The 14,978-nt window shown below is 46.6% G+C and overlaps 1 protein-coding gene across 1 annotated transcript in view; it reads left to right on the forward strand.

Annotated features, from left to right (window-relative positions):
• DNAH1 (dynein axonemal heavy chain 1) overlaps positions 1–14,978 on the forward strand; it is a 799,478-nt gene that overhangs the window by 15,877 nt on the left and 768,623 nt on the right. The window contains exons 3-4 of the mRNA XM_030205737.1: positions 1,018–1,090; positions 3,088–3,262. Coding sequence (XP_030061597.1) covers positions 1,018–1,090; positions 3,088–3,262 — 248 coding nt within the window. The remainder of the gene's footprint in view (positions 1–1,017; positions 1,091–3,087; positions 3,263–14,978) is intronic.

Raw genomic sequence — 14,978 nt, forward strand, 5'->3', positions numbered from 1 at the left:
TGATCTGGAAGGTAAAATTAGTCCTTACCTGATTATTTTATTTCCATTAGTCCCAACAGATCAATCCAGAGGTCCACCCTATGTTGTTCTGGGTTGATTGTTTTCTTCTAGTTGCTTCAGTTTCTTCAGATTCTTTTGTTTGATTTTGGCTACAACCAAAAAAAAAAACACAAATTAAAAAAAAAAATAACAACAGGAAATCTGTTATTACACTTCCGCAGGAGCGGTTGAGGGGCCTACATGGGCTTTATGCAGGCAGGAAAGGACTTACTGTTAGATTTCCTCTTCCTTCTTCCGCTGGTTTGGTATTGACAATACTGAGGTTAAGGTGGCTGCACATGACCTCATATAGTAATCCTCTGAAGTTCTCTCTATCTCCACCTACTGGTAGAGAGACATAACCCACAAGTCTCTGGATTGATCTGTTGGGACTAATAGAAAATTATCAGGTAAGGACTAATTTTACCTTTCCTTTTACATAGTGACTGAAATTAGAGGGTATTTTATATTTAAATTTGCCCGTTGAGCCCAAAATTACATGCACAATTTATTTAATGAGCTGATAACTCGCTATAATTTGACGCTAACCACCAATTATTGCAGTTAATTAGCTCCAATTAGGATTTGCGCAAGCATCTTGCTAAGTGTTATTCTATAAAGATGCGTGCACACATTTTTTATGTGCAACTGAAAAGGGGGCATGGGTGGGTTGGGGCATTCACTAAAGATGCACACAGTATTATAGAATTCGGTGGATCTGCACCTAACTTACATGCAAGGACTTACACCAGGTTTCAGCTAATGTAAATGCTTGATCCTGGTGCTACGTGCTATTCTATAAACAACGCACAATTCAGAGCTTCGTTTATAGAGTAGCGCTCCGTGCTTTTTTTTTTCGGGGTGCCATTTACCGAACCTAGTTCTAACCTGGAAAATAAATAACCCCTGTCATCAGTCTTACAGTAAGTTACATACTGATCTATGTGTTCAAATAGACCTCTATATGCTTCTATCCAGGATATGAATACAGGTCCCAAAGTGCGAGCAAATTTACTAAGGCAAGCTGATCAGGATAAATATACTCCAAAAGGTAAATAAAGCTAGAAATCCTAAGATGTAAAAGCTATACCTGAGAAAATGTTTGGTTTGATAATTACTATTATGAGAAATAAAAGACACAGGGGCCTATTTATTAAATTGTATTAGTTGTTTAATGCGTGAATTAGTGTGCTAATAGTTAGTGTGGTCCCATGCTATGACATTGAGCAGCAATGTTGTGTTAAACAGCTAATGCATAAGTGGGAGGGGAATGGTTGCGGAATGTTTCTTAAATTAACACAAATGCCATGACCATACATTAACTGTTAGCACAGCAGTTTCTGCGGAGCACTTAATCTCCACCTCAAGAGGTGTAGCTAACTGCATTACATTATCTGCCATTCAGTTCCTATTCAATAAAGAAAATTTTTCTGCATTAACTGAGTGACAAAATGCTGGAACGCTCCCAACAATTAACGTGAAAGCTTCGTAGTTACCGTACATTAAATTTGGCCATTAACCCATGGTAACGGTAGGAGTTGTCCACAATTTGGTGATATAAATACACCCAGAGGATCAAGGTCAAATTTTCAATATTACCATAATTAGAACAATAGTCTGGAGACTGTGGAAATGTCTGACAGATAATCTATCTTCCCCTTCCTTTTCTTTTCATCATACCCCAGTCTATCAGATGGGTGCTTTGAAGATAGCATCAAACTGTGGTCAGGTACATGATAAGAAAGGGAAGCAGACGAGGGAGACTACATACTCATTTGCTTGTCATCATGGGGTAAATAGTAATGAGATGCAAAATATGGAAATGCATGTAAAGCAACTAATTTCTTTCTAAATTCTATAAGCTGCAATATAACCGGTAACATGTTTTACCAAGCAGCAGAATCGGGCCTCAAAGCTGCAGCCCAATGCTCTTGGGCCACAGCTTAGAGGGCCAGTTAGAGCTGTCAGATACCCCCTCCCCCATTAGTATTTCCTTCTCCTTGATCCTCAACTGATCCCCCATGCAAAAGACTCCAGCCTCCATGATGACACCCAAACTCCTTCTGATGATCAACCCATTCACCAGTGAGCACCTTGCCTCCCAAAAGAAATGCCCCCCCCCCCCCAGACCCCTTGGACAACTTGAACAGGTCTCTGGTGGTCTAGTGGTTCCCCTGCGGGGACGGGGCGGGGAAGGAGACAGAACCTGCGGGGATGGGGTGGGGACAGGGACAAACTTTGTCCCCATGTCATTCTCTAGTCTGGGGGAGAGTGCTCATGGGAGGGAGGGAGGGAGTTTGGGTGTCATCAGGGAGTGAGCTGAGGGTCAGGTGGGTCGACTGAGGATCCGGGATTTAGGATTTTGGATGTGTCTGTGGAGGGGGGTTGGGTGATTGAGGGTGGTTGGATTATGGTCAAGGGGATGGGGGGTGCTCTAGCCCTTGAAGCTGCGCCTGGGAGGTGACTTGCAAGCAGTGTTATTCATATATCACGGTGATTACCACACGTTGGTTACATGTGGAATTCAAGGTGCGGTAAAAGCTTGCTTTTTACTGCACCTTGATAACTTTCTTCCTAAGAATTATTAAATCTCTCAGTGAAGGTTTGTATTGTTTTTTTTTTGTTTGGATTTAGCTGATGCCTTTTCAGTAGTAGTTGAAGGCAAGTAACATTCAGGTATAGTCCTCTGCATCAGTGAATACACCATAAATGTGTTTCTGTTAACAGTGGGCTCATTAGTGGAGATACTTTAACAGTTCTGTTTGTAAAGGAACTCCTCATAACAGATTTTGATCTATTAGGTCAGTTACTATAACAAGTGTCACCCTCTCTACATGGTAAAACTTTAGTGATTGGTAGGTTAGAAGTGCTTTCAAATAAAATAATTCCTTCTAGTATGTATTCTACAATATTGAGAGCTTTTTTTTTTAGATCAGGAAATGGATAGAAACATGAATTTTCCTTATTAGAGTTTAACTGAAATTGCTTCCTTGGAGGCACAAATTCAGATTATTTGCTACATAAGCTCTTTGTTGCTTTATTTGACAGCTGCAACATTCAAAACACCAGGGGACATACAGTTTTCTCTGGACACACAGACCTTTGGGCCAACAACGGAAGTTCTTCTGAAGTCTGACTTCCCGCTGCATGCATATGAGCCCAAGGTGCAGTTACCCTTTGAGGTGACTCCAGGAAATTGTCCCCGGAAAATTGAAATTGAAAGGTAATGATCGAGAAGGATACATCCATTCTTGCTGGTAGTGAAAATACCTGCTTCCCATCACATTTTCCATAATGTGAAGGAGCACCATAAAGCCTTTGAAATGATTAATTTGTTCAAATGTATCAAGAACAGAATTTTTAATAGAGAATGACATGCTAAAGTCCTTTCTTATTTATTTATTTATTAGGATTTATTTACTGCCTTTTTGAAGGAATTCACTCAAGGCGGTGTACAGTAAGAATAAATCAAACATGAGCAGTAGGCAATTAGAGCAGTAAAAATATTCAAACAACAATACAAAGTATGGCATGGTATACTACTTGCAATGACAACACAATATGTACTAGAACATTATAATTGGTAGTGAAGGGTAAGGCAAAGTTGTAACATATAGATGAGTAAGAAAGTAGGAAGAATTAGAAAGTAAGGTGATTGATTTGAAGAAAGTTGCACGTGAGGTCAGAGATATGGTTAAATATTATCTCAGCTAGGATAGGAGTGGATAAACATGTCCCTCTGCAGTATGTGCAGCCCGAGTCAATCCTTGTGTGTGTGAGTGAGACTAACAAGTTAGTTATTTCTTCCATTAAAGGCTTGGTGGAAGAGCCAAGCTTTCACCTGCTTCCTGAAGTAGAGGTAGTCTTGTGTTAAGCGGAGCCTTTCAGGCAAAGCATTCCTGGGGGTTACTCCGGAGAAGGCTCGCTTGCGGGTATCACATCGTGTAATGTCTTTTGGAGAGGGTGTAGTTAGTGAAAGGCCTTGGGACAGTGGCATACCAAGGTGGGGGCGGTGTGCCCCGGGTGTCAGCAGGTGGGAGGGTGCTCCGCTCCCGCTGATCCCACCCTTTAAAAAAAAACCTGTGAAGCGGCGTGGCAGGCAGCGCCTCGCGTCTGCCCTGCTTGTAAAAGAAGTAAATCTCCTTGTCGTCGTCGGGCCTTCACTCACTGTGTCCCGCCCTCGCGGAAATAGGAAGCTACCTCAGAGGAGGGCAGGACACAGTGAGTGAAGGCCTGACGAGGAAGAGGAGATATACTTCTTTTACAAGCAGGGCAGATGCGAGGCACTGCCTGCCACGCCGCGTCACAGGTTTTTTTTTTTAAAGGCAGGGTGGTGGCAGGAGAAGAGGGCTGTCGACGAAGCTGGTAGTCGGGTCGGGGGGGTTCTCAGATGGGAGAATGGGACTGGGAGGGGGTTTTCAGGTGGGGAGGGGGTTCTCAGATGGGAGAAGGGGACTGGGGTGGGAGAAGGGGGCTGGAACTGGGGTCTGAAAAGGGGCCATGAGGGAAAATGGGGGCCATGCCTGGGGCTGGTGAGAAAATGGGGCATGCCTGGGTCAGGTGGGAGAATGGGTCTGGGGCTGAAGAGGGGGGCCCTAATGCAAGGCATGTGGATGAAGGGGGCTGGAACAGGGGGCTGAAAAGGAGGGTAGGTGGGATAAGGGGGCTAGGACTGGGGGCTGAAAAGGGGCAGGGGCTGAAACTGTGGGGACTGGGGGCTGAAAAGGGGAGAGGGAGAAGTGGCTGGGGGCTGAACATAGTAACATAGTAGATGATGGCAGAAAAAGACCTGCATGGTCCATCCAGTCTGCCCAACAAGATAAACTCATATGTGTATACCTTACCTTGATTTGTACCTGCCTTTTTCAGGGCACAGACCATACAAGTCTGCCCAGCAGTATTTCCTGCCTCCCAACCACCAGTCCCGCCTCCCATCACTGGCTCTGGCGCAGACCGTATAAGTCTGCCCTCCACTATCCTCGCCTCCCAAACACCAACCTCTCTTCCCCCACCTGCTCCGCCACCCAATTTTGGCTAAGCTTCTGAGGATCCATTCCTACTGCATAGGATTCCTTTATGCATATCCCACGCATGTTTGAATTCTGTTACCGTTTTCATCTCCACCACCTCCCGCGAGAGGGCATTCCAAGCATCCACCACCCTCTCCGTGAAAAAATACTTCCTGACATCTTTTTTGAGTTTGCCCCCCTTCAATCTCATTTCATGTCCTCTCGTTCTACCGCCTTCCCATCTCCGGAAAAGATTTTTTTGCGGATTAATACCTTTCAAGTATTTGAACGTCTGTATCATATCACCCCTGTTCCTCCTTTCCTCCAGGGTATACATGTTCAGGTCAGCAAGTCTCTGCTCATACGTCTTGGAACGCAAATCCCATACCATTCTCGTAGCTTTTCTTTGCACCGCTTCCATTTTTTTAACATCCTTTGCAAGGTACGGCCTCCAAAACTGAACACAATACTCCAGGTGGGGCCTCACCAACGACTTGTACAGAGGCATCAACACTTCCTTTCTTCTGCTGATTACACCTCTCTCTATACAGCCTAGCAACCTTCTCGCTACGGCCACCGCCTTGTCACACTGTTTCGTCGCCTTCAGATCCTCGGATACTATCACCCCAAGATCCCTCTCCCCCTCAGTACCTATCAGACTCTCACCGCCTAACACATAAGTCTCTCGTGGGTTTCTACTCTCTAAATGCATCACTTTGCATTTCTTCACATTGAATTTTAATTGCCAAACCTTAGACCATTCTTCTAGCTTCCTCAGATCCCTTTTCATGCTTTCATTTCCCTCCCGGGTGTCCACTCTGTTGCAAATCTTAGTATCATCCGCAAATAGGCAAACTTTACCTTCTAACCCTTCGGCAATGTCACTCACAAATATATTGAACAGAATCGGCCCCAGCACCGATCCCTGAGACACTCCACTACTCACCTTTCCCTCCTCCAAGCGAACTCCATTTACCACCACCCTCTGTTGTCTGTCCATCAACCAGTTCCTAATCCAGTTCACCACTTTGGGACCTATCTTCAGCCCATCTAGTTTATTTAAGAGCCTCCTGTGGGGAACCGTGTCAAAAGCTTTGCTAAAATCTAAGTAGATTACGTCTATAGCACGTCGATGATTCAATTCTCCAGTTACCCAATCAAAGAATTACAATGAGATTCGTTTGGCACGATTTCCCTCTGGTAAAACCATGTTGTCTCGGATCTTGCAACTTATTGGCTTCCAGGAAATTCACTATCCTTTCCTTCAGCATCGCTTCCATTACTTTTCCAATAACCGAAGTGAGGCTTACCGGCCTGTAGTTTCCAGCTTCTTCCCTATCACCACTTTTGTGAAGAGGGACCACCTCCGCCGTTCTCCAGTCCCTCAGAACCTCTCACGTCTCCAAGGATTTATTAAACAAATCTTTAAGAAGACCCGCCAGAACCTCTCTGAGCTCCCTCAATATTTTGGGGTGGATCCCTTCCGGTCCCATGGCTTTGTCCAACTTTAGCTTTCCAAGTTGTTGATACACACTCTCTTCCGTGAACGGTGCTCTATCCATTCCATTCTCAGGAGTACTTTTGCCAGTCCCTCACGGTCCTTCTCCAGGATTTTCTTCAGTGAAAACAGAACAAAAGTATCTATTTAGCAAATTGGCTTTTTCTTCATCATTATCTACATAGCGGTTCGCTGTATCTTTTAGTCTCACAATTCCCTTTTTAGTCATTCTTCTTTCACTAATATACCTGAAGAAATTTTTGTTGCCCCTCCTTACATTTCTAGCCATTTGTTCTTCCGCTTGCGCCTTCGCCAGGCGTACCTCTCTCTTGGCTTCTTTCAATTTCATCCGGTATTCCTCCCCCAGGACTGGTGAGAGAAAAAGGGCTGGGGTTGAAACTGGGGGCTGAAAAGGGGACAGGGAGAAGTGGCTGGGGGCTGAAGCTCAGGACTGGTGAGAGAAAAGGGCTGGGGTTGAAACTGGGGCCTGAAGCTCGAGACTGGTGGGAGAAAAGGGCTGGGGCTGAAACTGGGGACTGGTGGGATAGTGGGGCTGAAACTGGGGGCTGAAAAGGGGGGGCATGTGGGAGATGTGGGCTGAGGCTAGAACTAGGGGCAGGTGGGATAAGGGGGCTGGAACTGGGGGGCTGAAAAAAAGGGGCAGAGGGGATAGATCCTGGATGGAAGGGAGAGAGAGGGAGGGGAGACCCTAGATGGATGGGAGAGGGAGGGCAAATGGTGGATTGAAGGGGCAGAGAGAAAGGGCAGACAGTGAATGGAAGGGGGAGAGAGAGAGAGGGCAGACGGGCAGTTGGTGGATGGAAGGGACAGAGATAGAGGGCAGATGTGGATGGAAGGGGCAGGGAGCGAGGGCAGACATTGGATGGAGGGGACAGCAGAGAGGGCAGACACTGGATGGCAGAGAGAGACCGAAGACAGATGCTGGATGGAAGGAAGACAGTGAAAAGAAGATGAGGAAAGCAGAAACCAGAGACAACAAACTGTAAATAAAATATATATTTTAATTTTTTTGCTTTAGGATAAAGTAGTATTGTAGCTGTGTTAATAAATGTTTATAATAGAACATGTAAATAAGGTAATCTTTTTATTGGACTAATTTTAATACATTTTTACTAACTTTCGGAGAACAAAACCCCCTTCTTCAGGTCAGGATAGGATACTGTAACAGCACTATACTGTATTGACCTGAGGACGGAGGTTTTGGCCTCTGAAAGCTAAATGTATTAGTCCAATAAAATGGTATTATTTTATTTTTTATATTTGTTTTATTTCTATTTGTTAATTTGTAAAGTAGTGATTGGTACTCGTTAGTTTTTTCAAATTTACATCTGCTGTCTTTATATTTTGCACAGTACTAGGGGACATTTTCTGTTTCTGTGGTGTTGCATTGTATGCAGAGTCTGGCATCTTGGGGGTTCAGTTTAATTTTTGTCCTAAATAGAAAGTTTATTATTACTTATTCTGTAGTGGATTAGGGTGTATCTGTGTTTGTGAAAAAGACATGGCTTTCAGTTGGCATTGACTGTGCAGGATCGACGATCTGTACTTTTCTGTCTGGTTTAGTTTTACAGTAGGTGAATTGATGTTCTAGTGCTCACTGTAGTGTTTAAGATGCTTTCCTTTTCCTTGTGTGACTCGTAGAAATGACTGCTTATGGTATGGTAGAATTGCTCTATAGGTCCTGAGTGTTTTGTATTCTCGGCATGCCTAGTACTGGATTTTGTAGGGGGGTGTTAAAATATGACTGGCCCCGGGTGTCAATTACCCTAGGTACACCACTGCCTTGGGAGGACCTTAGTGTCCTTGGAGGTGTGTAGAGGATCATCCTATTCTTCAGATACTCGGGGCCATTTCCTTTCAGGGCCTTGAATACTAAGTCGATACTATGTTTCTATGATATGTGTTTTTTTAATAGTGAAATCCATCTAGAAATATCCTGAAAAAAGCAATCTTGTACCTGGTGACTTAGGGACTGAACTATGCTGTGCTGTATGCTCCTATGCAGGAGATCAGAGTTCAGTTTAAGAGCCTGGCTTCTAGGGATTAGCCTGGACAGGTCTTGTATCACAAAAGAGACATTCATAGTCTCCAAGGGAGGGAGTATCATATGAATGGTGATGTGGGGGGGGGGGGGGGGGGGGGGGGGGCACAGGAAGGAGACTAATTTTATAACATGGCACTTTAAAAAAAAAAAAAAAGCCCAAAAAGGGCCTGTCTTGTGCCTATTTTATAAAGGCAACACAGATGCTTTTGTACCTGTATAAGATAGGATCTTAACCATGGTGCCAGTAGTGCACAAATGCTTTTTCACAAATTTACAACTATTTCAAATGAGGTGTAACTATGTATGCTATGCTTTTGTGTGCATCCTATATAATAAAAAGCACCTCCAATGTTCTGAAGCTGACTCCGTGGCAGTGAAGCCTTGAAGCATTCCTGCTCTCTGTAAGGCTGTATCCATCTCCTGAATTGATGTCAGCGTACTTCTGGGTACATCACACGCAGCACTGACCACAGGTGGGAGGGCGGGCGCATGGCGGCAATTGGGTCTGTCGTTCAGTGGGCGTGCACGCTGAGCTGTGCACGGCAGTGGAGGTTGGGCAGTTGGCGGAGGGGCAGAGATTTGGGCGGTATCGTTAGATCCAAAATGCTGTGGTGGTTGGTGGGCAGGGTGCTGAGCAGTGTACATAGCAGCGATTGACCAGTTGACGGGTAGGCTGGTTAACCGTGCGGAGCGCGCACCCAGAGAGGCTGATGGGTGGGGCTGTTGTGTAATGCGCGTGCCCAGATGCTAAGGTGGGCGTGTGCAGGTGAACTGTGGAAACCAATCACTGAGTAGGGATGTGATGCGGCCGTTGTTTGCGTGTGTTTTGTGGTGCTGTAAGGGGAAGGAGAATTGCTGAGTGGCTGGAGGGGGGGGGGGCAGGGGAGAGAGCAGAATCGCTGGGTGGCTGGAGGGGGGGCAGGGGAGAGAGGAGAATCGCTGGGTGGCTGGAGGGGGGCAGGGGAGAGAGGAGAATCGCTGGGTGGCTGGAGGGGGGGCAGGGGAGAGAGGAGAATCGCTGGGTGGCTGGAGGGGGGGCAGGGGAGAGAGGAGAATCGCTGGGTGGCTGGAGGTGGGGGCAGGGGAGAGAGGAGAATCACTGGGTGGCTGGAGGGGGGGGGGAGGGGACAGAGGAGACACTCACACCCAGCAGTCTCACTCTCTCTCTGTCACACACACACTCGCACATTCACTCTCTTTCTCTTACACACAGTCAATCTCACACACACTCTCTCAAACATACACACTCCGAGGAAAACCTTGCTAGCGCCCATTTCATTTGTGTCAAACGGGCCTCTTTTACTAGTATATTATAAAATACACAAATAGATCTCAATTCCACTCCAGCTCTACCTAAACTACTCCCTTGAGAATACCTACATGCAGGGCCGGTCTTAGCAATTGTGGGGCCCTGTGCAGACCAATTCAGTGAGGCCCCCTGCCCAAGCCCGCTCCTGCATCTCCCACTCCCCCACGCCTGCATCCTCCACCATAAGCCATAATTTATCAGAGTTTAAAAGGAGGTTTAGAGCTCTCGGAACTCCACCTCAATCCCCGTACCTTGATGTGCATCCACCACGTTTCAGTAGAGAGCGGCAGAGATTTTCATATCCCATCAGCTGCTGAGCCCAGAGCCTCTTCACTGTTGCATCCTGCCCATGCAGAAGCAGGAAGTGACATCAAAAGGGGGCAGCACACAGCAGCAAGGAGGCTCTGGGCTCGGCAGCTGACAGGATATGAAAATCGGTGCCGCTGCCTGATGCTCTCTACTGATATGCGGATGCACATTAAGGTATGGAGCAGGGAGGTGTTCTGAGACAACAGGACAGACGTGCCAGAAATGCAGGGCCCCTAGGAGCGTGGGACCCTGTGCGACCGCCCCTGTTGCCTCTGCATAAGACCGGCCCTGCCTACATGCAGTGCCGGTATAAATATGTATATTTGGCTCCACAGTTTTAAAAGAACCATGTTCCATATGGTAAATGCAATTCACTTTGAGGAAACGTGATTAGTAGAATGCTTCTGGGATTGGTCTTGGGGCTAGTTTTGTTCAATATTTTTGTAATTGATATTGCGAGCGGAGAACTGTGATATTGTGAAAGGGTTAAAAGCAAAAGACGCAGAGATTTGCATCCTGGACAGAGTAGCTAGAATGAAAAGTGTTTTAAAACAAGCTTGAGGTGTGGTCAAATGCTTAACATCAAAAATTAAATGCAAACAAGAACAGAGTCATGCATTTACAAGGTAATTCTGTAAGATACATGCTCACAATTCTATCTCAATTGTATGTGTTAAGACAGAATAGCAGATAGGCAGAATTTTAGCAGTTACATACATAAGTGCTATTCTGTAAATACACATAGAGGGGCATAATCGAAAGGGGCACCCACGTTTTCCTGAGGGCGAAGGGGCGGGGAAATCCATATTATCAAAACAAGATGGACGTCCACCTTTTGTTTTGATAATATGGTCGGGGATGCCCAAATCGCGAAATTTAGGTCAACCTTAGAGATGGTCGTCCTTAGAGATGGTCATTCCCGATTTTCGGCCATAATGGAAGCCGAGGATGTCCATCTCAGAAATGACCAAATCCATACCATTTGGTCATGGGAGGAGCCAGCATTCGTAGTGCACTGGTCCTCCTGACATGCCAGGTCACCAACCGGGTACCCTAGGGGGCACTGCAGTGGACTTCAGAAATTGCTCCCAGGTGCATAGCTCCCTTATCTTGGGTGCTGAGCCCCCAACCCCCCCCCCCCCCCCAAACCCACTACGCACAACTGTACAACACTACCATAGCCCTAAGGAGTGAAGGGGGGCACCTACAAGTGGGTACACCACAAGTGTAACAGGTAGGGGGGGATGGGCCTGAGTCCGCCTGCCTGAAGTGCACTGCACCCACTAAAACTGCTCCAGGGACCTGTATACGGCTGTGATGGAGCTGGGTATGACATTCGAGGCTGGCAAAAAATATTTTAAAAGTTTTTTATTAGGGTGGGAGGGGGTTAGTGACCACTGGGGGAGTAAAGGGAGGTGATCCCCGATTCCTACCGGTGGTCATCTGGTCAGTTCGGGCACCTTTTTGAGGCTTGGTCGTAAGAAAAAATGGACCAAGTAAAGTCGCCCAAGTGCTCGTCAGGGATGCCCTTCTTTTTTTCCATTATCGGTCGAGGACGCCCATGTGTTAGGCACTACTACTACTTATCATTTCTAAAGTGCTACTAGACGTATGCAGCGCTGTACACTTGGACATGAAGAGACAGTCCCTGCCCGACAGACAAACAGGACAAACAAGAGATAAGGGAATATTAAAGTGAGGATGATAAAATAAGGGTTCTGAACAAGTGAATAAGGGTTAGGAGTTAAAAGCAGCATCAAAAAGGTGGGCTTTTAGCTTAGATTTGAAGACGGCCAAAGATGGAGCTTGACGTACCGGCTCAGGAAGTCTATTCCAGGCATATGGTACAGCTAGATAAAAGGAACTGAGTCTGGAGTTAGCGGTGGAGGAGAAGGGTGCAGATAAGAGAGATTTACCCAGTGAATGGAGTTCCTGGGGACGAAAGTAGGGAGAGATGAGAGTGGTGAGGTACGGAGGAGCTGCAGAGTGAATGCACTTATAGGTCAATAAGAGGAGTTTGAACTGTATGCGGAAACGGATAGGAAGCCAGTGAAGTGACTTGAGGAGAGGGCTAATATGAGCATAACGACATTGGCGGAATTTAGTCGTGCCGCAGAATTTTGAACAGATTGAAGAGGAGAGAGATGGCTAAGTGGGAGACCTGTGAGAAGCAAGTTGCAATAGTCTAAGCGAGAGGTGATAAGAGTGTGGATGAGGGTTCTGGTAGTGTGCTCAGAAAGGAAAGGGCGAATTTTGCTGATATTATAGAGAAAGAAACGACAGGTTTTAGCAGTCTGCTGAATATGTGCAGAGAAGGAGAGGGAGGAGTCGAAGATGACCCCAAGGTTACGAGCTGATGAGACAGGAAGGATGAGAGTGTTATCCACAGAAATAGAGAATAGGGGAGGAGGAGAGGTTGGTTTAGGGGGAAAGATAAGAAGCTCAGTCTTGGTCATGTTTAGTTTCAGATGGCGCTGAGACATCCAGGCAGCAATGTCAGACAGTCAGGCTGATACTTTGGCCTGGATTTCGGCTGAGATTTCTGGTGTGGAGAGGTAGATCTGGGAGTCATCAGCGTAAAGATGATACTGAAAACCATGGGATGAGATCAGAGTACCAAGGGAAGAAGTATAGTTGGAGAAAAGAAGAGGTCCCAGGACAGATCCCTGAGGTACACCAACTGACAGTGGGATAGAAGTAGAGGAGGATCCACTAGAGTATACACTAAAGTTACGCTGGGAGAGATAAGAAGAAAACCAGGAAAGAACAGAGCCCTGAAATCCAAGTGAGGACAGCGTATCAAGGAGTAGGCTGTGATCAACAGTGTCAAAAGCAGCAGATAGATCAAGAAGGATGAGGATAGAATAGAGACCTTTGGATCTGGCCATGAACAGATCATTGGAGACTTTAGCAAGCGCTGTTTCAGTTGAATGAAGGGGGCGAAAGCCAGATTGAAGTGGATCAAGAATAGCTTGAGATGAAAGAAAGTCAAGGCAACGGCAGTGAACAGCACGTTCAAGTATCTTGGATAGGAAAGGGAGGAGGGAGATGGGGCGATAGTTGGAAGGACAGGTAGGGTCCAATGACCCAGTCCTGCCTTCGCTGCGCTTCCGACACGCCCCTGTGAACGTTTGTTATCCCCGCGACGGAAAGCAGTTAAGGACGCCCAAAATCGGCTTTCGATTATGCCGATTTGGGCGACCCTGGGAGAAGGACGCCCATCTCCCAAGGTGGGCGCCCTTCTCTTTCAAAAATAAGCCTGAGAGTGCGCTTTTTACAGGTAGGTATACACATAAGTAGAGTCTGGCAGAGTGTGGGCAGAACATAAAGCTATGTGTGTAACTTGTAGAATACCGTTGGTTACATGCGCATCTCTAGCACTTAAATGCACACACTCAGGCCTGCTCTTTGGTGGTATAAGTGCTCATTCTTAACATATAGGTTCGGATTTGTGCTGTAGGCACCAGGGGTAGAATTATCATTCGGGCAACTGGGCAGTACCTGAGGGCCCAGGGCAGCTGGGGGCACATTGCTGCCTCCTACCTGATCTAGCATGCTATCATTTGTATCCTCTCCACCCAGCATTTCTCCCTGTCACTTATTTTTATTTTATTTATTGCATTTGTATCCCACATTTTCCCACCTATTTGCAGGCTCAATGTGGCTTACAGAGTTTGGTTATGACATAGTTATTCCATGATATCAGATACAATTAGTAATGTTCAAAGATTAGGCATTCCACCCCCTGCAACTCGCCCCTGTGTAAACAGGAAGTTGTGTCAGGGGACGGAGCAGGTTGCAGTAGAAGAGAGACTCCAAGTAGTCCTCAAGCAGTGTCTGTCAATTGGTGCCGCTGCCAGGGACCTCCCGGGAGACAGTGTAAGGTAGACCGGGGGAGGGGGTATATTTTCGGTTTCAGATTCGGCACCAAAACTGACCAGAAATCCGGATTCAGGTTTTGGCTGAAAATTGCTGGTGCGTTCGGTGAGGGACAGTGCTGGCTGCTGGTTCACTACTTTCACCGTAGTCCATGAGCTGCAGTGTGCAAAGAGCAGACACCACCAACTTCTTCTCTGTCTTCAACTTCCACACATGGAAGGTCTGACCTTGTCTACACGCATGCACCAGTTGTACATCAGGTAACCTGCATTGGGGAAGGGCAGAATCTTCTGTGGCACACTGGTGAGTTCTCTAAGGCACACTAGTGTGCCAGAGCACACTGGTTGAGAATCACAGCATTAGATATTAACCGTTCAAGTCCCAGCCCATCTCCCTGTAGACCCCTGAGGACTACCCCAAGTCATCACTAGTCAGGAGCAATCCCCAGTCGCTTCTGGTTCTGCTGCTGATGTTGGGTTCAAAATGGTGTCCATAACATCTAGTGGCAGTCTGTCTCCTAGAAGTAATACTATGAGACTACAGCTAGGAGTCATGGACGCCATTTTGAACCTGGTGCCGGAAGGGAGCAACAAGTGATCACTTCTGTCCCTTACCCTAAACCACCAGTAGGGGGGAGGGTTTGGGTGTCTTTGGGGGGAGGGAGATTGGGGTGCCAATGATGGTGGGGTGGGGTGGGGCGGGGCATGAATAGTTAGCATCTAATGTTTATGGGAGTGTTGGGAGTATGTTTGGAAAAAGTCTTTCCTGGGAAAGTGAAGAGGTGGCTGAGGACACTGGGACCCCTGGACATGGCTTCTATTTTACTGTGCTGGCCCCTTTAAGAGAGGCTCCCTAGGAGCATCAGGCATA

This window comes from Microcaecilia unicolor, chromosome 6 (assembly GCF_901765095.1).
Source record: "Microcaecilia unicolor chromosome 6, aMicUni1.1, whole genome shotgun sequence".
NCBI lineage: Eukaryota > Metazoa > Chordata > Amphibia > Gymnophiona > Siphonopidae > Microcaecilia > Microcaecilia unicolor.